Genomic DNA, 27698 nt, shown 5'->3' with positions numbered 1-27698 from the left:
GAAATAGTAAAATAGTATTTTTTACTGTATAAAAAAAGTAATATTAACTGTTGTTATTTTTATTATAGTATAATTTTTACTCTAGTAATAAAGTAATATTTACTATAGTAATTTTTACTGTAGTAATAAAGTAATATTTAATACCTATATTAATTTTTACTATAGTAACAAAGTAATGTTTAATATAGTAATTTTTATATTAAAAATTACTTTACACTCTAAATTTGAATTAGTAAAAATTTTAATTAATTGGAATTAGTATAGCTCACTTTTTGTTTTTGAATTGATTAATTTTTACTAATTTGAGTACCTAAATTAAATTGTATTACAAATACAGAAATTATTGATTCAAATAAACAAAATAAAGCTTCTTAGATTCAAAGAAAATTTCTTTGATTCAAAAAAATTTTCTTTGAATGAAAGAAATTTGTGCATTAAATCGAAGAAATTCTAACATTGATATATAGAGGGCCAAAGAAACATTTATTTGAATTAAATAACAAATTTCTTTGAAATGAAGATACTTTTTTTGAATCAAAGATAATTTGTTTGAAACAAATAAATTTTCTTTGAATCAAAGAAAAATTTGTCAAAGAAATTGATTTCTTTAAATCAAAGAAATCTTTTTTCACGGTGAAAATACTTCCTCTATGAGGAATAAGCAAAAAATAAAGTATAAAAAAAGAAATTAAAAAAAAAAATACTATAAGATGTATATATGTGACGCGCTCTGAAGATAGGGACCTTAGAAGCAAACGAATTATAGGTTATGTTTTCGATAATTTTACCTTGATTAAAAGTTTCTTTTTATTTACATATATAAAATAAAAACCAGGCTTTATTGAATATTTTAGGTGCAATAAAGATTTAAATATCAATAATTTGTATTGAAAATTGATCCTCTGTGTGTATTTTCACTTCGAAATTTTAAAACATAACCTATAATTTTTTTTGCTTCTAAGGTGCCATTCTTCAGAGAGCGTCACATATATATATATTTGATAAAGTTTCCTTAATTATAAAAATAATCTGATATGACAACTAATAGAGAAAAAAAATGATGAGATCAAAATCTATTTTAATAAAATCGAACAGTCCAAAGGAAAAAAAAATACTCGCATTTTTATAACAACGCTATACAACTTGGGGGTGTGATCACAAGGAAGAGGGGATGAAAATCCGCCTTTCTCTCTATATATATTACAGAACTGATCATTGAGTTCTATAACAATAACTGCTAAATAAATAATTTATCCTATATAAAAAATACAGATTTAAGAAAAATTCTTGAAATTCAGCAGCCAGTGCAAAAAAAAGGAGGGGGTTTGTTGCTGCAGAAGTCTCGAGTCTAGACACAAGTATCCATGCGGGTGGGGGAGGCAGACAGCAAAGCGCCAGATAGGGGAAGGTGCACCAGGTTTCCTCCGTGTGGAGAACCGAGAATATATATATATACATATATACAGAACAGCAGGCGGCAGGAGCAGCCGGACAAAAAAAGAGTGAGAGAGAGTGGGGAGGATCGGAGAGGAGCAAAGTAGAGAGAGACTAGGTGGGAGAGATGATGAGACTCGACGCGCAGGTTAAAGAGAAATTGTCAGAAGCATTGGGAGTCATTTGTGTGCAGGAACTCCGTATGCCAAGAGCTGTGTGTGTTCCTTGTTTTTTTTTTCATCATTCGAAAAACCAAAAGGAAGATTTTTTTCAAAAAATAGAGTGTGATTGTGGTGTAATATTGTGATGTGTTTATAACCTCTTTTTTGGATTAAACAATTGAAAAAGGGTTGTTGAGAGGGGTATCAAATATCGTTGAACCGGTTTTTTTTTTCTTTCCCCGACGGATGAGAAACATTACGTGACAAAAAAAAAAAGAAGTGTTTATGTTGATTCATCTCACACGCTTAATATGCTACGCGTATATTATTTCAAGACTTGTGAATAGAGTGTGGTGTAATCAGCCTTCTTCTTTTTTTCTGGGATTTTTAATCAAGTACCAAATAAGGAAAAAAGCTTCATGGACAATACGGTCAATAGGACAGAAACAGCATCTGCAAAAGGTTTGTTTTTTTTCGGAATCATTATTTTTTTCATCATTTTTGCAAATCCTTGATAAGGTGCGATATCTTATCGTATTCCGACGGATTATCTCTGACTTTAGGGATTCCCTCTCGATGAAATATAGTATATAATGCAAATATATTAGGTCCATTGTTTAAATACATGAAAATTGTGCAAAGCATATGTTAGAAAAGATTTAAATACGATTAATTTTGATCTAATCGACGTAATTATTTTATTTTTTTTATCTTTATTATATTCTTCGCAAAGATATTATATATATGTATGTGATTTCTTATAAAGAAGAAACATTTTACAAAAGTAGATTAACGCGAGAACGTGCCTTTAGACGAAAATATTTTGAATGAATTTTTCGTTCCGGTTTAAGAATTATATCAATAGTGTCTCCTCTTGTAATCAAAACAATGATCTTGGAGATGTTATTCGAATTGCTTGAGGCGGAACGAATCTTCAAGAATAACGTGTAAAGTTCTCATTTTTTCGAACAATATATGGAAAGAAAAACAGAGAGAGAGAGAATATAATATTGTCTGAAATTTTATTTCGAAATTATTCATCAAAATTCATCTTCGTATATTTGTGTCATTGAATCGACATCTGTCTCTTTTGCTAAATAATAATGAGAAGTTCCAAAATCTTCCTTAATGATATCAACAAGATCAAATATACAATCTTCCTTTATACTTAGATTAATCATATTGAGGGACTAATAACACTCTACTGAAATTAAGTATATTTCGACATTCAAAATCTGCCTTCTTACGAGATAAATAAATATATATAATTTTCTAAATTATTGAATCAGTGGAATTTTACTTCATTTTTCAATATTGAAATTTAATTATTTTGATGAATTTATCACATGGGAATTTACTCTTTCATGTTTTTTAAAATTTATTCTCCTCTCTATTAGATTGAATTTTCTTTTGTTAATTACTGTTCTTATTTGGTATGTAATTACAAATCGATTGTAGATGTTTCTTAAACGTTGCAAAATTGATGGTTTAACATAATTTTAATCATGTTACGACAGTGGAGCATTGACCTTTTTGTGTATAAGAATTATAATTTAATCCTAATAATTTAAAGTATGAATATAATCTTTCTTATAAATTAATAATTGAACTGAAATCATATAATTAAATTAAAATCGCGTTAAATTAAGATTGCAGTTAAATTAAAATCGTAGTGATTAAATTAAGATGATTAAAATAAAATCTGAATTCTTAAATAAATTTTTCGAACAAATAATATGCCAACTGGACCAAAATGTGTTTAGTTTTACTTAATAAACATTTTTGGAATCATATCATTTTTGTTTGTTTGCTCTAAATGGAGATAATGTTCTTTATGTGAGAAATTATTATGCTATATATATACCAAGACTAATATTTTGTAAGGCAACAATTATTGCATCTTGTTTGTCAGAATATCCTATTATGAAAATCATTATTTTGTATTTGATATTCATACCTATACTACTTTTTCACATATTTTTCCCTATATATACTTTTTGTCTAATTTTTATAAAAATATTTTTACATTTCTCAAAACTATAGGAAAATAATTTCAATTTTTTTTATATGCAATATATCTAAAATAACCCCCCCCCCCTAAATTTTTTCCCCCATAAAATTGTGAGTGAAAAAAAGAGGGTGAGATTTTGAAAGTTCATTGGTTGCTGAATTACTTGCACCTTGGTGATAAATTGTGAGTGGATAGTGAAGGAGGGGGGGGGGGGAGAATTATCCCTCAGAAAAGGAGAATTGGCGCCCAGAGGGTGGATAAAAGGTTACAACCAGAATTAGGGCGTGGCATAAACGCAAACGTTTTCATTTTTCGGATAAAAAGATAAAGGGCTAGAAATCCTCCAGATGTTTGATTTTTCATAAAAAAAAGATACTTAAAAACAATTACCTAGAAACAATTCCACTATTTTTGAGAGGATTAATAAAAAATGATGGGATTAGAAGATGTAAAATCAGTGAATCAACTTTTGTTATTAATCTATTATTTTCAGAAAACAGTTATAATTTATACTCTGATTTCTTCGTATGTATATGTATTGTTTGCTATATCAATCCAAATCTTCTTCTGTACTGCATATAATTCTTCGTAGAAGGAAACAATAAAAAAAAAGAATTTTTTTCCAATGTTCGGAGAGCGCCTCATAAAGATTGCTTATACATCTCAAAGATAATGATACAAAGGTGTTATCTTTATCACAACAGAATATCATCAATATTTTCGTGGACGCGATATATACACAATTTTTCTGCAAATGTTTATGATTCACTTTTTTTTTATTCTTTAGAGGATTTCTCTTGTTTTAAACTTTCACCTCTCTTTTTTTGTCTCTCTTTTATAAGCCAGTACTGCTTTTTTTGTAAGTACTCTTTTTTTGTAGTATACTCCTTTTATGACAATCAGAATTTTTTTTATAGTCAGTATTTTTTTTTTAAACAATTAGTACTTTTTTTGATAGTTTTTTGATTTTGTAAGTAGTACTCTTTTTTTGTGAACAATAGGTACCTTTTTTGATAATTATAGATACTCTTTTTTATAATTAGTATACTCTTTTTGATAAGCGCAGTATATACTCTTTTTTGTAAACAATACTCTCCTTTTTTGTAAACAGTACTCCTTTTTTATAAACGCAGAAATAATGAATTTATATATATATATATATATATGCTCTAGAAAAATGTTTACTTCACTATGAAAAAAAAATTGTTCACTGCGCCTAACGACTTGATGCTTGAAGGCCATCTTATTAGTAAATTAACGAAGGTTAGTCTCTAACTTACAAAAGCACTTCACTAATGTTCGAAATTGTTCTTCTTATCTGAAGTTTGTACTTATCGTACTCCACAGTCATTTTTATCAAATAGTTATTTTGCAACGTAACATTTTTCCTGCAATTAACTAGTTTCTAGGTATATATATATATTTTATTATTATTATATATGAGGCAGAATTTTTTTTCAATATAGAATTTATTTAAATAATCGTTATTTACTATTAGTATAGTAATAGTTATACTATTACACTGTACAGAAATAGTTACAGTTACTATTAGTAGTATACACTGAAAAAAATTCCTAACCCCCGTATGCCAGGAATTGACTAATTTTCCTGGTTACGAGAGGAACCCACTAGGCAATCTTGGTCAAAGTTAATTTCGACAATTAGTTGGAATGACTAGGGAAGCTTATCAGAATAACCAGGTATCTTAGTTACATTGGCTAGAATCACTTTGACTAATTAAACTTTAGCAAAATTGACTATAGATACATGTCATATTAACCAAACATCTTAGTTAATATAACTAGTAAACAAGGAGTCAATTCTACTAAATCGACTTTAACAATATTAACCAAGCTACATAACTAAATTGACTAGGATTCTTGGTTACGCTGACTAGATTTAAAGTTACTATGGTTAATAGTCATTAATGCAAAGCAAATTTTTTTCAGTGTAGTTACTGTTACTATATATAGTATAGTAGTTAGGGCCAATTTCACCAATTCTGGTTAAAAGTAAATCAGCGATTAAATCCCTAACCGACCAATCATGAGCGGTTAAATTGGCTTTAATCGATGATTAACTTTTAACCGGAGTTGGTGAAACTGGCCCTTACTATGTTACTAATAGTATTCTCTAAATCTAAATTAGTAGTTTTCTTCTAATGAAAGAGTGCGTATTCGTTTACCAATTGAGCTAGTAACAGTTTTGATTAATTTTTAGTAAAAAAAACTACTAATTCATGGAGTAAATCGGCTTACTAATTTGAAATAGTATAAGAAATACGACTTACTCCATGAATTAGTAGTTTCCTACTAGGAATTAGTAGTTTTTTTTACTAAAAATTAGTCAAAACTGTTAGTAATTCAATTAGTAAACGAATACGCACTCTTTTATTAGTAGAAAACTATATATTATATAATTCAGATTTAGAGAGTATAGTTATTGTTACTATATATAGTATAGTATAGTATACTATACTATATAGTAGTCATAGTGTTACTAATAGTAATAGTTTTTCTGTTAGTATAGTAATAGTAAATAATCATATACAGGTGTTCTCTATATTAATTATAGAAATTGTTGCATAGATATATTCTTGAGAGAAGGTATATAATAAAATATATTTCGAAAAAGAGGTCGTTGATGACAAAACTCGCTACTGTATGACCTCGCAAGCAACCTGCTTTAATAATATGCAGCCTGTTATAGATTTTCAGATTCTTTCAATACAGTTTATACTTAGATAAAACTATAACTTAAGCTGTAGGTACATGCGGAGTCTTTTGGTTGGGCCACGTATACGCTCTTCGGATATTTTCTGCAAAACTTTTTTTTTCATACATCTATATATCTTGAAGGGTATATAAAGCCTCTATATTCAGACTTTTATTCTTGATATCGAATCTTTTCTGATGCGTCATTTTCTTAAATGCATACTCGCCTCCATTTATATATATATTTAATTATTTATTATAACCAATACAATATTATCCATATTGTACATTATTCATATAAATTTTCTAATGAAAATTTATAAATATATATATTTTTCTGTAACGTTAGATTTATCTTATTCCTGTCCATCAGAATCAAAATCGATATGTTCCATTTCAATGGTTGTGTATTATTTATATAATGCTTAAACGGTATATACTTTAATGATGTATGTATATATGTGTGTGAAAAATCAATGCAGAATAACAATGTAACAACTGTGAACAACTATTCGATTTATAATTTGCTATATACTTAAATTTTTATATGCGTGTGACGTATTAGCCTTCAGAAAGTCTTCAATTTGGAATTTATTCCATTCTTATAATGAATATATAATCTATTTTCTAATTATCCATAAAAATTTTTGAAATAATTATTAAAAATCTTCGCTCTCTCTTCATAAAGATTTTTAGTCGATATATAAAAGAATATATTCCCAAAACAATATAGGCTTTGTTCTTCTGATTTCTGAAACACACAGCGGGATTTTCCGTGAGTCATATCGTCAAAACGTACCTGGCGGTGCTATAGCCTCTTTGGTTGGAGGGTTGGAGGTTACGGGTGGGTAAGTCCAAGGTTGTCAGGGTTACAGCTCTCGAAACACACTAACCAACCGCCATCTTTGCTTCTCTCCTGTGGGTGTTCCGGTCGACGAGGGGGAGAGAGAGAGAGAGAGAGATGGAATAATCCCGAGTGAGAGAAAAAGAGAATGAGTCTGAGATTGCGTGAGACGAGTGAGAGAGAAAGGAGAAGTACTACAGGGCAAGCGTGATTGGTAGCGGAAGCTGATTGGCTGCTACGTTGGGGGAGAGTGAGTGAGAAGGAAAAGGTCGGAGAACGAGATAAAAGCCCTCGAGATGAACGCCAGCCAATAGGTTCTAAGGTCACGCCCATCTATGCCTCCTACACCTATTGATACAGCACAGCATCCACCATCACTGCGATGTGCATCAACCTCCCATTTTGGTCAATGATTTCCTCACTTTTTTTTTGTCCTATTTCATTTTCTGTTTTCTTTCCTGTTTCTATTTCTGTTTTTTTTCATTTTTCTTGTTTTTAGAGGATAAATAATAATACTTAATTTCCGCTATATCTTTTGTGATAATCATCTTCGATTAATTTCTTGTAAATCCAAATTTCGTGTATCTTTTTGTCTGCTCCGATCAAACAAACTCTCATTTTCCTTATTTTAGTCTCACTTGTTCAAATATCTCTCATCATTTTCACAATCACTTTCCTTGAGCTTCATTCAAATCTTTTTCCTTGTTATCATTTATCTCAAATTGCATTATGGACAGGCAATTTTTTTTATAAATATAAACAATTACATTGAAAAAAATTTATTTGATTCAAATATACTATTATCAAGTAAATATTTACTTGAAACCGAATAATTTTCGAAATCGATTTGAATTAAATAAACTATATATTTGGACCAATAATATTTTTGTATTCGAAACAAATACGCACTCAATAATTATTTGATATATATGCAAATAAATATTTATTTGCATCAAATAAAAATTTATTTGAAACAAATAAATAATTACAAACAAATAAATATTTTATTTATGACAAATAAAATTTTTATTAACGCCAAATAAATAGGCAGAGACAAAATATATATATATACGTTTATTTAACTCAAATATAATACACGGAGAAAAATGTAAAAACGAATAAAGAAATTTTTACTATATTTTAAAAGTAAAATCTGAACTGTCCGCAGTTTCTGCGTATTTCTGAAGTAAAAATTAATTTTTTAGCAATTGATAGAAGCGCAGAAACTGCGGACAGTTCCGGTTTTACTTTTAAAGTATATAGTAAAAGTTACTTTATTTATGTTTTTTCATTTTTCTCCGTGTATATTTGGTTCAAATAAACCATTATTTCTATATAGATGTAATAGTACGATTTTTTGAATCAAATATACTTTTTTTCAGTGTAGGTTTTGGAGAATTAAAAATAAGCCCCAAAGATTATAATTTTTAAGAATAAGTTTGATTTTTCAATATATATATATAAAAAAATCGGGTTATTGACTCAAAGGAAGTGTTCCTTTTGAAACAAAACCACTTCCGTTGAGGTGCGGCTCCCGCAGTGAGATTTCCAGGAATGGATATATTTTTGCCTCTCGATCTCGCTACATTATATATATGGCTAAACAGAACGAAAACCATTGGAAAATCTCTCACGATATTGCGCATATACATCTTTAGAAAAAGAATGTTGGCACCTAAAAGATCCTTTATATATATACGCCTTATTTTCAAATGTTCCATACTGCTTTTCTCTTGAATCGAAAGGAAGCATAGTTCGCCATTCAAGGTTCTTGACAATCTTATACACACACGTAAGGTTATGGCACACACCACTTAGGAAACTTTCAGCTTGCTAAACCAAATGACAACCTTATATGATCAACACATTGCAATTCTTAATTCTAAGAATGGGAATCATGATCTTAAGAAATTTTCTTTTTTGCACACACGAGAAAAATTTTACTTGGCTTTCTTATACATATATTCTATATGGTAAAAAAATTAATAAAATCAAAATTCGTTTTGTATATTTATTTATTACGTACTATATAGTATACTATGAAAAAAATTTACTTCATTCAAATAATCTACTTGACTATTATCAAATAAATATTTAATTGAACCGAATAATTTTTGAAAACCATAATTGAATTAAATAAACTGATATTTAAACAGTAATTTCTGTATTTTAAACAAAAAAAACCTCTCAAAAAAAAATTATTATGATATAACAAATTTGAATGATGAAATTTTAAAAATGAAAAAAAATATAAAAAATCAATTTTAAGATTCAGAAAGGCAAAAAAAAGTTCGGATAACAGAGAAGTTCTGACAAAATATTTTACGGTTCCGTTAACAGAAGTTCGGATAATCGAGGTTCTATTATACTATATAAATACGTATATACACATATAATAATAGTACGTATAATTAATAAATATATAAAATAAATGTATTTTAATTTAAATAATTTTTTAATACTTTTCTGAATTTGAATCAGCGATTCACATTAAAAAAAATTTTTAATGATTAAAATGAAATAAATAAAAAATATGCCATATATATACAAAAAGCGATGGGTAATTAATTTTTAAATTTAGTCATATAGAGAGTTTTGCGTCAGCTGGGGTATATATATATATATATCTATATCTATAACCACTTGTTCGCGTATTCACATTGTAGAGTGTTACAGGTTCACGCAAACCCGTTTGCACACTAAAGGCGCACGCATGATTTACGAACGTGAATAAAATCACTCACTAAACAGTGACTTAATGTATATTCATGCTGGTCTTTACAAATGGCATAAAAAGCCACGCGTTGGTTCCATTATCAAAATATAATAACATATTTGTTAAGTTTTCCACCCTTTTTGCTATACCCTTTCAATTTGTCACATATATTCTATTATTATTATATTTTTTTAATCAAAACAAATATAATTGGTTTCAAATAAAAATTTTGCTAGGCACAAATTATAATAATAATTATTATTATTTTTAATTATTATGATTTTGCAATTATAATTATTGGATCCAGAATCGATAACAAGTACAAATTATAATATAATTTATTTATACATAATACATAAATTTATTTATTTATATATTTATACGTAAAATTGCATTTTTTCATCAATTTCAAATTGAAATATTGCGCGTTTAATCTTTTATATTTTGGTTTTCTTAAAATACATTGAAAAAAAAATTGCACGTCATTAAATGCTAATCTATAAGCATCAATCGAAGATATATATATATGTATACGCGAAAAAGTATGATAATACCCTAGTATATATAAGATGATATGTGTCTGCCTTTTGATGCGTATACAGACAGATCGATAATAATTTTAAAAATTCGTCATTCTCATCATAAATTTTAAAATCCCTGACACTTAAGGTGTCACATACCTTTTTTATTAACAAAAAAAAAAAAAAGAAACAAAACAAACAGAATCCACAAAGAAATAAATGTTAACCTGGAATTTTGTTATCGTATTTATCATCAAAAATAATATACTCCAATCAATCATCGGGTTACTATTTTACAACAATAATAATTATTGAAAATAGTTAATAAACAAATGGTACAAAAATTAATTTATATAATTTATTTTACAAAATAAATAGATAATACTAATAAATTTTTAAAGTAAATATTTTTTAACAAATAATATATAATTAATTAACTAAATAATAACAAATAATATTAATTAGTAATTAAATATTTTGATTACAAATGATAATAAAAATAAAAATTGACATTAGGTATCAATTCTTCTTCAATGAATACTGACACGTTTTTGATATAATTATTTATTAAATAAAACTGATTTTAATGTTGTTAATTTTTACAACTAATACCGAAAAAATCATACTTTTACAAGTTTCGTCTGATATTAATAAGTATAATATATATATTATAAAATTAATAAGTATATGTATGTATAAAGTCTCATTTTTCGGAATAGATAAAGAGTAAATTCATTGATCAATATGCGTGTATACCTGTATGAATATTCCAGCTTATCTCACTGATTCCGAGTAATTCAATTAATTACTAAAAAAATTCTTGTAAGATCGTTCCCATATTTTATTTATTAAAAAAAAAATTAAAATTTTCTTGCTTCTTTTTATCTTAAAAGTATAGATAATTCTAAATTCTGAGAATGACACCTAAAAACAATTTAGACTGTTATAGAAATTTAATAATTGACCTTAAAAAAATGGAGAAAAAATTGACTTATTTCTCATTCACTTTCTTATTCTTTATTCACTTATATTCACACAATTTGTGTATATGATTTTATTTTTGACTTGAAAAAAAAATTTACAGATATTTTAATTGTTTTTTTAGAAATCGTAATTTTTAAAAAAAATATATTGCATATTATTCTGCGTTGGCCATGCGCCAGACGTAAGTAGTCAGACGCAAGTAGTAATGGTAATCAAGTGCGAGACTTTGCTAATGTCCCATCGTGACCGTCATTATCTACTACTTGCGTGCAACAGCAGCGCTACAATGTTTTCTTTCACAAAAAATATTTAAAAAACAATAAATAAAAAATATTTAAATGATTATTTTATATGAAAATTTTATTTATTTTATAATAACAATAATAATAATAAACAAAAAAAATAAAAAATCGGTCCATTAGAAACAATTTCAAAAAATAATATTCAATCCAAATTTATTAAATACATCTATATTGTAAATAATTATTTATATTTATTTACAGCTGTCAACGAGAAAATTATATAAATGATTGTTTATAATTTCAATTGTATATAGAAAAGTGCCATTAGTCAGAAACATAAAAAAAATATTTTATTAACTTCCGCGAGTAATTTAAAAATTAAAAAAACAAACATTGAAAAATAATGTTAAATAATTAAAAAATTAGGATTCATTTTTTTAAATCGTTTATAATAAATAAAATATAATTAATAAAATTAAATTAACAAAATATAAATAATAAAATAAAATTATAAAAAAAAACAAAAATAATTAATAAAATCTAATTAATATTATTCAAATTAAAAATTGTAATATTTTTATTTATCAAAGAAATTATTTATTTTTAAAAAATTATATTTTAGATCCTTTTTTTATACGAGAAAAATCATTCTTTTTTGTGTAATTATAGCACGTATTTTCGTTTGTATAAAATACATATATTCTATTTTTAGGACAATTTGCAATTATTATTTTAAAGTATGCATTGAGCAAAGACAATTAGTTATAGTGTTTGAAATATCAGAATGTTATCATCGTCACTGATCGATCGTTCGATATGTTTCTCGGCATGAATCCGCTCTCGTTCCTCCGTGCGTCCAACTCACATTCAATTGCATCATTTCACGGTTACTAATTTCACGTAATGCCGCTTTTGCTCGGGATTCTGGATTTTTATGTGGCAACGATTCTGTTACTTTCGATAGTTTCCCTAATAAGAGGAAAATCACGATTTTCATTATATATATATATATATTATATATCTCTTCATCTCTTTCGGAATCCACTTCTATATATATACAACAACAACAATAATAATAATAATCCGCCGTCTCTGATTTTATCTGAAATTACGCAGAAAGAACGAAAATTATCTTCTTTGATTAAAAAAAATTTTCGTTTCATTCTTCTATATTATAAATATATCATTTTTTTAATTTGATGCTGTGAAAAAAAAATTTCAAAATAACTTTTTATTTTAGTTAAAATGAAATTGGAACAAAAAAAAAGAGCAAAATACAGATTTTTACAAAATATTCAGAGATTTTTCAAAAATAATTAGAAATTAACATAAAGAGAGAAAGTATATATATATATATATATAAAATTGTTAAGGAAGCGTATAGTAATCGGTGGTTATATAAAAAGAATTATACAAAGCTCACTGTAATAATTGGACTAACAATTATTTTTATAATTAACATAAAATATATAAGCATCTTTATGCTAAATAATAACATGTGTTTATTAGATCCATATATATATATATATATTTGTGAATTATTCATAATGCGGAAACATATATAGTTTTTCTCTTAAAACCATATGAACAAATGTGACCACACCGCACACATCCGCTAAATTATTAGATTGGAAACCACAATGTGGTCCATTAATTTAATATAGAAATAAAACAAAAAACAATCTTTAATAAAAACAAGATATTTTGTTTCTTAAAACATCACTACAATTATTTCTCTCTTTTTCTGATTACAGTGAATCCAAAAATTGGACAGTATCCAAAAAATTACAGTGCAACCAACATTGTACCAGAATTATTGGTGAGTAAATGCATATTTTTATTTTAAAAAACTGATCTCGTTTTCAATTTTTTTTTTCTTTTAAATTTTATAACAACATTGATATAATTATAAAAATTTTGCAAAAAAAAGAATTTGTTAAATTTTTTTCTAATAAATTTTTTTAATTCTTTTTCAGATTGGTCAATCAAAATCTTATCCAAGTTCATCATATCGAGATTTATCGACACATCATCATTTGGAAAATCATAATTCTCCGGAAAGTATTGACAGTGCCATTGAAGAAGAATATACATGTAAAATATGTTACAAAGTATTAAGATCAGCAAATTCGTTGGAGCGTCATATACTTGTGCATTCTGATGATTTATCCTTTAAATGTAATCCTTACAATATGGCATTCACCAGTACTAACGGAACAATGAATAGACATTCAAAAATTGCTCACAATCGTCTCTCATCATCTCACAGTTGTTCTGATTCAGAGGGTAGCAATGATTCTGAATCATCACCATCGAAAAAAATTGAGGAATACAATAATAATGAAATAGCAAAAAGAAATTCACCATCCGATCTTATTGATGATGAAAATGAATCACTTAATTTATTAAAAAGAAAATCACTCGACTATAGCGAGGATTTAACACCGCAGAAAAAATTTAAAAATAATTTATCATCAGAAACACAACATAATTACACGTGTCCAATTTGTGGTAAACATGATTTTGCCACAAGTTCACTTCTTGAGATACATCTTGAGCATCATCATTTGGAAATTGATAAATGTGACTCTGATTTACCATACAAATGTCACAGGGTTTTGAATCTTCATCGTTCGGTGAATAATATTAATGAAAATTCCTATAGAAATGCAACGAGAAATTTACGACATTCAGTGGAGGGTTTTGGTGATTTGACATTTGTCGATTTCACATCAACAAAATATCCCATGATTGCACGCGCAAAATGTGAAGAATTTCTTCATAGACCAGCGTCTGGTGAAATGGCCAAATTTCAATGTGCAAAATGCCTACGCGCCTTTCCCTGTAAGTCAGCTTTGGATTCCCACGAGATGGATTGTGGAATTCCAAATGTTCACTGGAAGGGAAACGATGCCCAATCGAGAAGGGATGATTTCTTCGCGGGATTAAATTTACAAAATAAAGCTGCCATGACAGAAGCAAAAGATGGAAAAGATTTGGCTGATATTCAAAGTATCATCAGCATCACATCGAGTCCAATTCTTCACAGTTTCTCAAGATCGGATGCAAGCACTCCAGACAATTGTAGCAACAAAATTAATCAAAATGTTGGATCGTCTGGATCATCAGGAACAGTTTCATCAGAATGTAACGAAGAGGAAACACAAGATGCGTTCGCTGCTGAATTTAGAAAAATGAAACTAAAAGGCGAATTTCCCTGTAAACTTTGCGACGCTGTATTTCCAAATTTAAGGGCTCTCAAGGGACACAATCGAGCTCACATGGGAGTTCCACCTGGAATGCCCTATCCATGTAATATTTGTAATTACACCAGCACTGATAAAACAACACTAACGAGGCATTTGAAGACGCACAATGGCGACAGACCCTTTGAATGTGCACAGTGTACTTACGCCTTTACCACTAAGGCAAATTGTGAACGACACGTTCGAAATCGTCATGGAATTCACGATAAAAATGAAGTTCAAAAAACAATAATTTATCATCCAACAGAAGATTTGACAAACGACAGTCTCGATAGAAGCATGTCAAGAAGTGTCAAGGATGAAGTGAGAAAAACTCTCGTCTTTCCCAAAGAAGAAAATTATCATTCCTATAATATGATGCAAATGCATCAGGAGATAAATATAAAAGAGGAAAAAATGGTCGAATTACCAAATCCAATAAATCAACTAAATCCAATGCAAAATCACTACGAACAAGAAGTATTTCCCCGTCCAAGATCTGTGCAACCATTGGAATTGACATACAGAAGTTCACCGCAGCATCCAATCAAGACGGAGTCAAAAGAGGAAGATCTCGAATCGAGATCATCGGAGGGCAGCGTATCTCTAGTCAATGAAACCAAACCGGACATACACCAAAGAATTCAAGCTAGTCCGATGAACTTGAAAAAAACAAGTGATTCCTCAAGTGACGACGGTCCCTTGGATCTCTCAATGGATGTTCTCGATCTTAGCAAAAAATCCAAAGACAAGGAAATTGATAACGAAGAACAGAAAGAATTTTACAATTCACCAAATCCACTTCTTCTAACGCAAGCTCTTTTAAAGGCACGTCAAGTAAATTCCCCTCCAACGTCATTGGAAGCACTTTACGCCAACGCTCACGCAAATATGATTTACAACAATTTGGCCCTTTCATCTGGTACCGGATTGATATCACCCTATTTTTTGAACTCAATTTTCGAGCAAGGTTACGCAATGAAGGAACGATTACAAAAAGAACTTGCACGTGGTCTACAAACAAGTGGCGGATCCCTAGTTGAACAGCAACCAACACCAGTTCCTGAAAATCCAGTATTCAGTAACTATCCACCAAGAGGAAGAACTCCACAACCACCGCGCGATGAACAAATTTACACCAACGTTCAAGTATCCCCTCGCGAAAGAATTAGCGAATCATCAAATTCAGTGAAAATGGTCATAAAAAATGGTGTTCTTATGCGTAAACAAAAACAACGACGCTACAGAACCGAAAGACCATTCACTTGTGAATATTGCTCGGCTAAATTCACTCTCAAGACAAATATGGAACGACACATTAAACAACAACACAACGAACTATGGCATCGAAGACCCCGGGGTGGTCATTCAACTCGAGGACGACCTCCAGCGAGACCTCCAACATTGTTACAAAATATTGGACCCTCTCAATCATTCATAAGAGCCAAATCATCCTACGAAGCACCAAAAGAAGACGACTATGGAAGACATCCAATTTCCGATCAAGTGAAATACGCAATTTTGGCTCAACAACTCAAGGGAATTAAAACCGAAGAAGCTCAAGACTCCGACGAAGAATTAGTTATTGACGAAGAAGCCTGTGGAGAAAAATCCATCAGCCTCCTTAGGGGAAAATTGGAAAATTCCGAATCCAAAGAACCTGAACCTGAAGATGAAGACGAAGAAGAAGAACCTCACCATATGGAGGAAATAGAAAATTTTAAAATAGAACAAGAATCAATTGAAATAACCGAAACAATAATAAAAACCGAGGAGGAGGCTGCTGATCTTGCCAGTGTTCCAAAATTGATACAAACAGCATCGCAAAACTATCCTCAATTTAAATCCCAATATTTAAGCGACGAAGATGGAATACCTCATTCAAATAGCGAAAATTCAGGCAATTCAGTCAGCACTGATGAAAAATCAGAAAATTCCTCAACATTTATTAAAAAAAAGAAAAAAAAGAAGAAAATGAAAGCATCGGCCTATTCAATGGCGCCAAATCGAGTAATCTGTAAATATTGCCATCGTGAATTCCCCTGGATTTCATCCCTTCGACGACATATTCTCACACACACTGGTGTTAAACCCTACAGATGTGATTATTGCATGTTGGATTTTACAACAAAATCAAATTGTGATCGTCATTTGAATCGTAAGCACAAGAGTCTATTACAACGTTCAAATGCACGTAATATTCGTAATTCCTCATCGCCCGATAATCAAGATTCAAGAGTCACGAATAACAATAGCTTCTCAACGAGAAACGTTCCTGAACGACCCTACAAATGTAATCAATGTCCAAGTTCAACATTCGCGACATTGGGCAATTTAAAGAAACACAGATCAACGAAACATTCACGAACAATGAATTCCCGTTCAGAGACGTCTTCCAGCGATCATCAACACTCGGATCATAATCAAAAGCAAAATGATCAAAGCGGCGATGATGGCGGTTCGTCGAGTTCGGAAAATGTCGAAAATCCAACAATGGAATTAAATCAAAAGAATACAATTATTCCCTCTTCCAATGAAAATCGATCGTGTCGTACTTCACCGACTTCATCGCCAGGACCAACTGACACACCATTCAAATGTCATATTCCAAATTGTGACAACGGCTTTGCTGAACGTCAGGATTGTCTCGATCACATAAGAATGCATCATGAACGAGAATACGAGATTTTAGTATCGAAAGGCGCTTTACAAATGGGAATCACTTCCGCCGAGGAGCAACAACCTCCGGTTAATCAACACTCGAGCGATGGTCCCCGATCCCTTGACTACAAAGACAGAAAGGTATTTATATTTTTTTAAATAAATTATTAAACTGTGACATAAACATTGATTAAAAATTGTGGATAAAAAATAGTTTTTCCTGTACTATAATAATTTGTTTTTGAATTCAGGTTGTCTGCGCCTTTTGCATGAGACGATTCTGGTCGGCTGAAGATCTTCGACGTCACGTGAGAACTCACACTGGCGAGAAACCCTTTTGGTGTGATATTTGCGATAGACGATTCACTCTCAAGCACAGTATGCTACGTCATCGAAAGAAGCACGAGTCAGTTGATTCAACAATGTACATTGGCAGTGGTGATGAGGAAATTTTACCCAATCAACCACCAACAATTACGCCAAGAAGTCAACAACAATCGCCAGCTTCAATTCATGCAGCAACAACGGGCAATTCAATGATTGCTGAAAGAATGTCATCATTACCAACTGTTGCAACTATTGCAACTGGCGATGCTGCTCCAAGTAGTTTAACAAGGTTTAATCCTTACGAAAAACTAGCCACACTCACCAGTAAATTATCAAATTTCCAGAGCAATCATGATCTAACGGAAACAGGTAATGATCTGATCTCCAATTTACTAGGAATCAAAGATCCTGGTATTATTGATAAAATGCTTCTTGCTACTCCTGATGATGCTGCAAAATTATTAGGAGTCAAGGGGGAATAAATAGAAAACAATTCTTAATCAAGCAGGATTGTATCTGTAAATTGACAATTATTGTCAAGATAAAAATAGCTTTTCAGGATTAAGATATATATATTTTTTTTGTAATATATTTTATTCTTCATTAATTATTTCTATTGCATTGTGTACACGCTCGTGCCTTAGAGATAGTAATTTAAAAATTCAGTTTTAACTGGAAAAAAAGTCTGTAAGTTTTTATAGTCATAGGTAGTTGATCAATGTAGTGACTTAGATTTTAGTGTGTGTAAATAGGCACTTGGTGAATTATAATAAAAATCTCAAAATACTTTCTATTTTACATGTCAAAATTCATAGCAAGGGAAATTACTTTTGTATTTTTAATTTTTTAATTTTCATTCACAATTTTTCATTTCTTTTAAATAAGAATTTAATTTCTTGAATTTTTCTTATTCTAATTAATTTAAAAAAAAAACAATTACATGCTTTTTACGATAATTAAATTGCAAAATGTATGAAATTGAAAAAAAAATCGACATTAATTCACTATTTGAAAATTATAGTTAATTTATTACAACTATTATTATTATTATAAGTTTTTTTCGTTTAAAAAAAATCATTGTATATAGATTATATATTAAGAAATAAATTTAAGTTGCGATAAACTTTTTCGCTAAAGTTTCATAAAACAACGAATTAGAGAGTGAAATAAATAATATGTAATTTATGGAACTTTAACGAAGAAATTACAGGAAAAAAAAACCGAAAATTAATTTAAGGGAAAATATCAATCTCTCTTTTAGAAAGATTATTATATGTCGTCCGAAAAAGACATATTTATTAGATATTAGAAAAAATAAATAAATAAAGCTGATTGTTAAGATATTCTCGCTGAGAATGTTAATTAATTATATTTAAATTATTAAATTCATTAAATAATTTAAAAAAAGAGAGAAAGAGATGATAGAAAACAAACCAGAAAAAAAATTACAATTGTTTCTTCTGGAATTGTTATTATTATTTGAATCCAAAGAAACTTTTTATTGACAAATTAAGAATAGCCATATATATATATATATATATATAAATAATAAAATATTATATTTCGGTTCTATTTATTAATGTATAAATTAATAATAATAATAGTCTTCGTGTCTCTTCATGAAAGCAACGACTGCAATTTAAGGTGCGTTCCTAAAAAAAAAGGTGATTAGCACTATATATTGTAATATTTATTCTTATTAAAAGCGAGAAGTCAGTCATAGAGAACGCACTGCTACAATTAAGCCATAGAAGTAATTTAAAAAAGTCAATATTTCTTTTTAAAAAAAAATTTTGTTAATGTTCATCTTTTTCTTAAAAAGAAAATTTTCATTGTAACAAGGGCTCTTATGTATCAATATTAAATATTTTCAATTTTTTCATAAGCGAATTTATATAAATTATAGTTTAATTAAAAATTCAATTTAATAGTCTTGAATTTATTGTTAACTTTTTTTTTGGGACAAAGAAGATTTATATCTGCAATTTGAAAAAAAAGAACTCATGTGCAATAATGTATTTCTTTCTTTTTCATTGAATCGTAAAATTAAATTTCGAATATGAAATACATTAAATTTCAAATTTGTCCTAAAAAATAAGTGAAATATATCAATATCGAAATCTGAATTTTCGATTTGAATATCTAGGTTTTCTCCTTTTTGACTTTTATGTGTAGTAGAGCAAACTTATGTAATTAAATGACAGGAAATAAATAAAAAAAGCAGAGTTTATTGCATTTAATCGATTTATATTTTATTATCTAAAGATCTAGTTGTATTTAGATAGCATAAATGTGCGTTTTAAATTATCTCACCTAGTTTTCCAAGGATATGATATTACAAAGATCGCAATAAATCAAATGCTATTGAGTGCTAAGAATGATCTGTGAAACTCGATTTTAATCTGTAATCTGTAAATATAGTTGAAGTGATTTGAAAAACTTCCTTTTAAAAAAAATGCAATCCCTCGATTTGATATATATATATATATATATATATATATATATATATATAATATTTCATACACTATTGCGTAAATTATCCTCCGCTCTTTTCTTTCTTATTATATTTTCTTTCTATATACATATATATATATGAAAAATTTGACATTCGCTGTAATTAATTTCTTGTTAACTTGTGATTGATTAAAAATTATAAAATAATACTGAGTATTAAAAAAAAAACAAAAAAAAAGTGTTGAGAATCTGGCTTTAGAAAATAGTTAAACCGTGTGTCTTATTATAAATTAATAAACATTGTAACACTTACAAATTGATCTTGAGTTGTATCCATGATGAATTATTAAAATACACTGCAACTTAAAAATTATGAGAGCATTTTATTTCACTTTTAAACCAACTTTAAATTTTAAAAAAAAATGAAATCTAGTAATATTTGCTATTTTTAAATTAAACATTTGAATTAAACAAGTGTAAATAAAAAATGTGAACATCGAATTAAATTATGAAACAAATATAGAAATGGCAGTTCGATCATTGAAATAATAATTCACAAAATTGTCAGCAATATTTTTCTATCCGAAAAATGAAAATGTATTTAAAAATTTAAATCCTGTTTTCTATCAAATTTTTAAAAATCAAGTTTTAAGAAACCGAATAGTTATGAGACTTGTAAATCATTGAAATGTTTAAATTACAACCTATCGTGAGTAAAAAAAATTCTTTTTATTTCAAAAATAGTTATTTCTAATTTTTGAAAAATATTAGTTAAAAATAATGATGATCAGAAGTTGCCAGGTCACTAATAATTTTTATGAATCAAAACCTGGATCTATTTATTCTACATAAAACATTTGAAATCATCAATAATGCAAAAATTCATGAAAACCTGTTGTCATCATGAAAATTCTACTTTCGCAAGTAATCGATAAAAAATAATAAATTATTTAGAATTTAATAAAATTATTTTATAATTAATTAATTCAGGTAGATATACAGTTTACAATCATCCTGACGTAAATAATGTCGTTGAATTCATAGAAGATAAATTATATTTTGCTACATTGAATCCTGGTCATAAAATTGCACGATGTACGGAAAAAATTATATTTTTCAATACCGATAATGAATTAGTTTACAGTCCAATTAACAATGATTTTGGTCCTTTAAATTTGGCATGCGTTTATAGGTGCATATATAAATATTTTTAGAATTAGAAGAAAATTACCAAAAAGATTATTTTAAATCATTTAAATAATTTTTTGATTATTTTAAAATAGATTTTGCAATATTTTAAGTAGAAAATTAAAAAATCCCAACAACTGGTACAAGCAAATTGTTTATTATACTAGTAATGAAGATGAAAATAAAAGAGCAAATGCAGCTTTTTTGATAGCTTCATTTGCTGTGATATTTCTTGAGAAAACACCAAATGAAATTGATAAAGCTTTAACAATAAATAATTTATTTTTAAAACCATTTCTAGACGCCTCTCATACTCAAAATCTCACACTTACTTTACTTGGTAAGTATATTTTATTATAAATATAATGTAAAAAAAAATGTATAAATATTAAAAATTATGCTATTGAAGATTGTTTAAATGGAATGGAAAAGGCTCAAAAATATGGACTTTTTAATTTTCAAGATTTTAATTTATCTGAATATGAAAAATATAGTCAAATGAAAAATGGGGATTTAAATTGGTTGGTACCACATAAATTAATTGCATTTGTGGGTCCAAATACTGATAAAGATACACATTATCATCCACCCGAAAAATATTTTAATTATTTTATCAAAAATAATGTAGAAGCAATTATTCGATTGAATAGAAAATGCTATGATGCATCGAGGTAGAATTTTAAAAAGAAAAATGTTTACAAATTTTATTTAATTATACTGTAAATTTAATTATTATTTTTCTACTTAGATTCAGGAAAATAGGAATAAAACATTATGATCTTTATATGCCAGATGGTACTGTACCAGCTCGGCAAATATTACAAGAATTTCTTGAAATTTGCGAAACTACAAAGGGAGCTATTGCTGTACACTGCAAAGTAATTATACTTTAATTATTTAGAAGCGAATTTTCGATTTAAAAAAACAAATTAATTTTTAGGCTGGACTAGGAAGAACGGGAACATTGATAGCTGCTTACATAATTAAACATTATCGAATGAAAGCAAGAGAAGCTGTTGCATGGATAAGAATTTGCAGACCAGGATCAATAATTGCTCCTCAACAGAAATGGCTCGAAGAAATTGAGACTCCATTGCAGAGAGCAGGACAATTTTATAGGCAAGTCCCGTTTAATAAATTGTATTTGAAATAATCATTATTTATATAATTAATTAATTATTTCAATTATTGTAATTTCTACTCAGATTAATATGTCATCATAAAAGTAATTCAATTACTCGACATAAGTATGGTATCTATTCAATCATCTATAAATTAGAAAAAATTGGAACCTTAATTCCTAAAGAATATCACTCCTTTAAACATTTAGACAATCATTCAGGTATTATTTCCAAAAATCTTTCAATTTATTGCTTCCTCATAAAGTATTTAAATTTAATTAATTAATTTAATTTAATTTAAATTAAATTTTCATTCAAATAGAAATATTACGTCTCAAACAAAGAATCAAGCGAACAAAAAGAAAAATATGCGAAGTAAAAAATCACAAAGAAAGTAAGGAATCAAATTTTTTAGATCAAAAACTATTAAAAGAGAGTTCCGAAATTAATCAAATTTGTCCATTAAAATCAAAACATCAAAAATGGAATATTTAATTTTATTTAAAAAAAGAAATGTATTCTATTCATTTATTGACAAATTGTACAAAGTAAAACTATTATTTACAACTTAAAAAAACTATTCTCTTTTTTTTTACCATACTTAAGTATACAACCTTTAAAAGGTGTCAAAATATAATAAGAAAATTTTTTGAACACTGTCAGATATTTATATATCAGTTCTGTTACAACCTGAGTTGTTGAGATTAACTTGAAAATTTTTTTTCTTCTATCATTTCAAAAAAAAAATTTTAAGATAAAAGGTAGAAATTAATAAACTTTATACAAACTTAAATTCGACTCAAGTTCATCATCAGAAACTAAATGCTGTCTCAATCGTCTCTCCTCTAATTGTACATGTTTTTCCGGTACTGACAATGGCATTGATCTGAATAAATTAGATTAAAATTTATTTGAGAATATTTAATTTTTTTTTAAATATTCGCAAACAAAAAACAGGAAAATCTTTTAGTATTGTTTTAAAAATATAAAAACTTACAAATGAGAACATAGCTCTCTAAGATGATGGGGTATGATATATCGAGCATGAGGCGAAAGATCAGAAAATGGATCACTTCCTTCATCGAGAGTTTCAAATCCTTCGATCCTGTTAAATATTCTTTTATTCATTAAAAATTGTATTTTTAAATAAAATAGAAATAATTATCTATTTACTATTTACCTGACAACAAAATGCCTCGAATATTGTAATACAATGTGCTTCAAACTGCGTTTAGCTAAATCTACAATTGCTGGAAATACGCAATCACGAAAATCACTAAACTCCTCGATTTTCTTATTTCGCGAAACATTGGTATCAATTAAATTGTACTGTGAAGCGAATAATGATCTTGCCTTAGACGTATCTATCCAAACAACACGACAATCTTTTTTCAAAAGTTTCCCAACCCACTCATATCCACCAACAGTGGCAACATTGTCCCATTCTTCCGGTGCAAACCAATCATAAACCTATGAAATAAAAAAATTAATTATTTAAAACAACAAAAATTATTTTAAAAAAATAAAAAATCTAATTACATGACATTTCAAACAGCGTTCAAGAATATTTCGAAAATCCGACATCATCTTCATGAATGGTTTCGATCCCTTAACATAAATGATAATAATATCATTTTCTTTTTCTTTTCTCTTTATATCGACTTCATAACGAAATTCATCAGTTTCAAAATACTTAGAATCGTCTTCTTCCTTTAAATCTATAGAACATGTACTTGAATTGCATTTAGTATTCTTTGAACGTAATCTGTGTATGCAATATATACTTCCAATTATTGTTAAAAAAATTAAAAATGCAATAATAATAAATGGAAGACATAAAAGTTGGGTGGAAGCAATTTTTTCTTGATCCTGCATATTTCCACCGTGAATAACGAGTAAAGGATTTGTTTCAATTTTCGTACAAGCTTAAAATATAAAATTTTTTTTGATCAATTCGTATACATTTTGTATAAATAAAAGAATTTCAAATGAAACTTACTTTGAACCCATGTACATGGAAGATAACCTTTTATGGGAGGATTCCATCTTGTTGCCCTTTTACATCTATCATCAAGAAAATGTATCACAAAACAAAATCTTGTATTCTTAGAACTTTCAACATCAAAATTACACTCAACATTTTGTCCCAAACCTTTTTCAGCAATCTATTTAAAATATCCTCATTAGTATAAGAAAAAAAATATTATTTATTAAATATTCTACTTACTGTTAAAGTGCAATTATTAGACGTTGCATTTATTTTGTCCTGAAAATAAATAAAGTTAATGGAGAATTAAATCTATATATGTAAATAATAAAATAAAAAAAACTTACAGTATAAATTGTGTGTGAAAAAATAGTATGTTTATTAAATTTGACACAAGAATTTTTCTGATCACGATCCAATGGTGACAGGACAGCAATTTGCTGTTGTAATCCCGCAAAATGGACAACATTCGATGTGCTAGTGGAAAATGTCAACTTTTCGAAACTGCAAATATAATTGCAATAAATTATCTTGATTTTCAATTTCTTTTTGTATTTACTAATCTTATCAAGAACCATATACCTATCATGATGTCATGATAAAAGCGGGGGTTAATAAACCAAGCACGTGGATCCTAAAAACACATAGTGACAGCAGGATTTTCAAGCTGAGAAGCATGAGATGAATATTTTCAAATTTTTTATCAATTGACCTTAAATATTTTAAATTTACTCATTTGGCAGTTAACCCAATAAAAGAGATTAAAATATTATTATTATTATTATTATTATTATTATTATTATTATATCTAAATTAGCATGTTAATAAAAAAATGATTTTTAATTCTTCCATAAACCAGACAAAAATTTTAAAAAAATACTAAACCTGTGATTATCACTCGGAACAGAGGTGTATTTACAATGAAATTCTGGTGCATTGATTGAAGAATGTAAATGATCGGTTTCCATAAATATTTGCCCTCTAAAGACAAATTCATTTTCACTGATTCTAAATCGTAATGCATAACATCCAGTGAAAATGTTTTCATACCACATAGCTAGTTTTTGATCCTGATTAAAAAGAAATTTATCAGTTTTTTGAATAATCATCAATGTATAAAGAAAAATATTATTCTTACCTGACAATAAGGAATTTGTAATTCTTGACTTTTATTTAAATGATTATTTAAAATGCAATACGACTTTTCAGCAGTGTGAATTTCTTCTGCGTCAATTCCTTTTGCATGAAATACATGTTTTTCACATTCTTCAGAATTTTTAATCAATGGATTCACAACAAGAGCAACTTTATAATGACATTCTTCTTTGGGAGGATTAAAATTGACTCTTACGATACCTAAATGAAAAATATTTTTTATAAATTTTTAATTATGTGAGATAAAAAAATAGAAAAGATTGTCTAGAAATTTTTTTTATCACCTACCATCGGATGAAACACCTTCAGCTGTTTCCATAACTGTCATTATAACATTGTTTGGAATATTATCTAAACTGCATAAATTCCCATTTGCTTTATGGATATTGACAATTGTTTCATTAGTATTCTTCAATCTGCATTTATACTGTAAATAATTAAAATAAATAAATAATAATTATGTAAATTAATGTGTTTGAGTATATTTTTTTTTAAATAAATACATACTTCACAAAAGTCGTTGTTAATAAGTGAACCCTCTGACGAGAGAACAATCCACACCATGAGAATAAAAATAGAACACATTTTTTCGTCGACATTTAAAATATGTCACGAAATTTTTATATTAAATATTACATCCTTCACTGTCTGTAAAAAACAAATATAGAAACTATTAATTTTATATTATACATTCAATATTAAATTAAACGGAATGACAAACAAGAGTTAAGAATAATTTTATCATACGGACCTGATAATATATTTAATCGCTTTTTTATATATGTACATATATATATATATATTAATTAATCAAAAGATTTTATTACTATATCACTTTTTTCTTTTACTTTATATTTACTTTTTTTTTAAAGAAAAATTATAATACACTATACAGAATTATTTTATCGTTTGATTTTTTATAATAATATACAATAAAAATTTTAAGATTCTTAACATTTTTAAATTTGTTCACTTTTTTTGAGAAAATGATGCCTTGTTATCTGTGTCTTTATGAATACAAGTGATACGAAATGCAATTTTTGCACAGACCGTTTTATTTTTTATTTCTTTCTTAACTGAATAAACAAAGCTTAAAACAATAAATAAAACGTTTAAATAAACTATAATGAAAAACAACTTATTATATTAATAAAATCATTTATCTATACAATTAGTATTTATTTTTAAACTGTTTTGATTAGGATAAACATTAAATCTAAAAAAAATATATTTTTGAAATGCAATAATATATAACCTATAAAAAGATCTATTGCCTTATTATAATTATATTTATCTTAAGATAAGAAAGTATATTAACTTCGAAATTTTTTATTACAATAAACAAATACAAAAGTTCATTCTACTTCAACGAAAATATTTATATATTTGCATATTGCTAATAGATTTCTAGGTTAAAATCTAAAAACTTATTAATACTTGTTTCTATTTAAAAACAAGTTGAAAAATTTGCAAATATGAATTCACTTACCTTTTCGTGTAAATAATTGCGCATATTTTTTTTGCGGAGGTTAGCATATGCTTCAAAAATTAGTACAAAAACTTTCTTTGACAAGTGGTCATAATATTAAGTACAGTCTGTTATAAAAATCGTACACTGAAAAATTACATTACGTATTACGTAAATAATTGCAAAATTGTTTTGATAGAATATCGTCAATATTGTTTTAAATATCAATAAAAGTTTCTTGAGGCAATTTTAATTTTTTAAACTATATTTTTGTCTACATTGTTGTCGGGAAACCACAAATGATGACTAAGATCAGTTACGAGCGTTATCAACTTCAGTCAACTTCTAACCTTAAAAATGTTAACATATTCTAGTAATACAATGAATAGATATAAACCAGTACATAATAAAAAATGCAAAATTTATGCAAACATTCAAGGTCTACTTAGTTTGTAATTATTTTTT

At 27.6% G+C, this 27698-nt stretch overlaps 3 protein-coding genes across 7 annotated transcripts; 2 read left to right on the top strand and 1 right to left on the bottom strand.

The window, feature by feature from the left end:
* Positions 1-1430: 1430 nt before the first annotated feature.
* On the top strand, positions 1431-20687 carry LOC127284610 (ras-responsive element-binding protein 1). Its single transcript, XM_051310140.1, has 4 exons — positions 1431-2057; positions 13382-13446; positions 13604-17674; positions 17785-20687. The coding sequence occupies exons 1-4, from the start codon at positions 2015-2017 to the stop codon at positions 18340-18342; spliced, it is 4737 nt and encodes a 1578-aa protein (XP_051166097.1). The 5' UTR covers positions 1431-2014; the 3' UTR covers positions 18343-20687.
* LOC127284613 (uncharacterized) lies at positions 19879-27698 on the bottom strand. 2 transcript variants are annotated; one of them, XM_051310143.1, is made up of 14 exons: positions 27255-27698; positions 26273-26413; positions 26054-26192; positions 25749-25966; positions 25496-25680; positions 24958-25114; positions 24851-24889; positions 24623-24788; positions 24163-24548; positions 23804-24093; positions 23621-23728; positions 23412-23509; positions 20628-20676; positions 19879-20269 (listed from the first exon to the last, which is right to left on the bottom strand). In XM_051310143.1, the coding sequence occupies exons 2-14, from the start codon at positions 26348-26350 to the stop codon at positions 20215-20217; spliced, it is 1968 nt and encodes a 655-aa protein (XP_051166100.1). In that variant the 5' UTR covers positions 26351-26413; positions 27255-27698; the 3' UTR covers positions 19879-20214. The 2 variants fall into 2 exon arrangements, with proteins under 2 accessions (XP_051166100.1, XP_051166101.1); XM_051310144.1 differs by having other exon boundaries at positions 24163-24341.
* Positions 20714-23381, top strand: LOC127284615 (dual specificity protein phosphatase CDC14AB-like). 4 transcript variants are annotated; one of them, XM_051310151.1, is made up of 9 exons: positions 20714-21023; positions 21116-21238; positions 21305-21506; positions 21598-21842; positions 21912-22173; positions 22251-22380; positions 22443-22621; positions 22708-22844; positions 22946-23381. In XM_051310151.1, the coding sequence occupies exons 2-9, from the start codon at positions 21187-21189 to the stop codon at positions 23116-23118; spliced, it is 1380 nt and encodes a 459-aa protein (XP_051166108.1). In that variant the 5' UTR covers positions 20714-21023; positions 21116-21186; the 3' UTR covers positions 23119-23381. The 4 variants fall into 4 exon arrangements, with proteins under 4 accessions (XP_051166108.1, XP_051166106.1, XP_051166107.1 ...); XM_051310149.1 differs by having other exon boundaries at positions 21106-21238; XM_051310150.1 differs by having other exon boundaries at positions 21086-21238.

The sequence above is a fragment of the Leptopilina boulardi genome, unplaced genomic scaffold (genome assembly GCF_019393585.1).
Source record: "Leptopilina boulardi isolate dan_hultmark-lab unplaced genomic scaffold, ZJU_Lbou_2.1 LbouV2_325, whole genome shotgun sequence".
Lineage (NCBI taxonomy): Eukaryota > Metazoa > Arthropoda > Insecta > Hymenoptera > Figitidae > Leptopilina > Leptopilina boulardi.
Note: the sequence above shows the minus strand (reverse complement) of the source record. Positions and strands in the feature narration are given on the sequence as shown.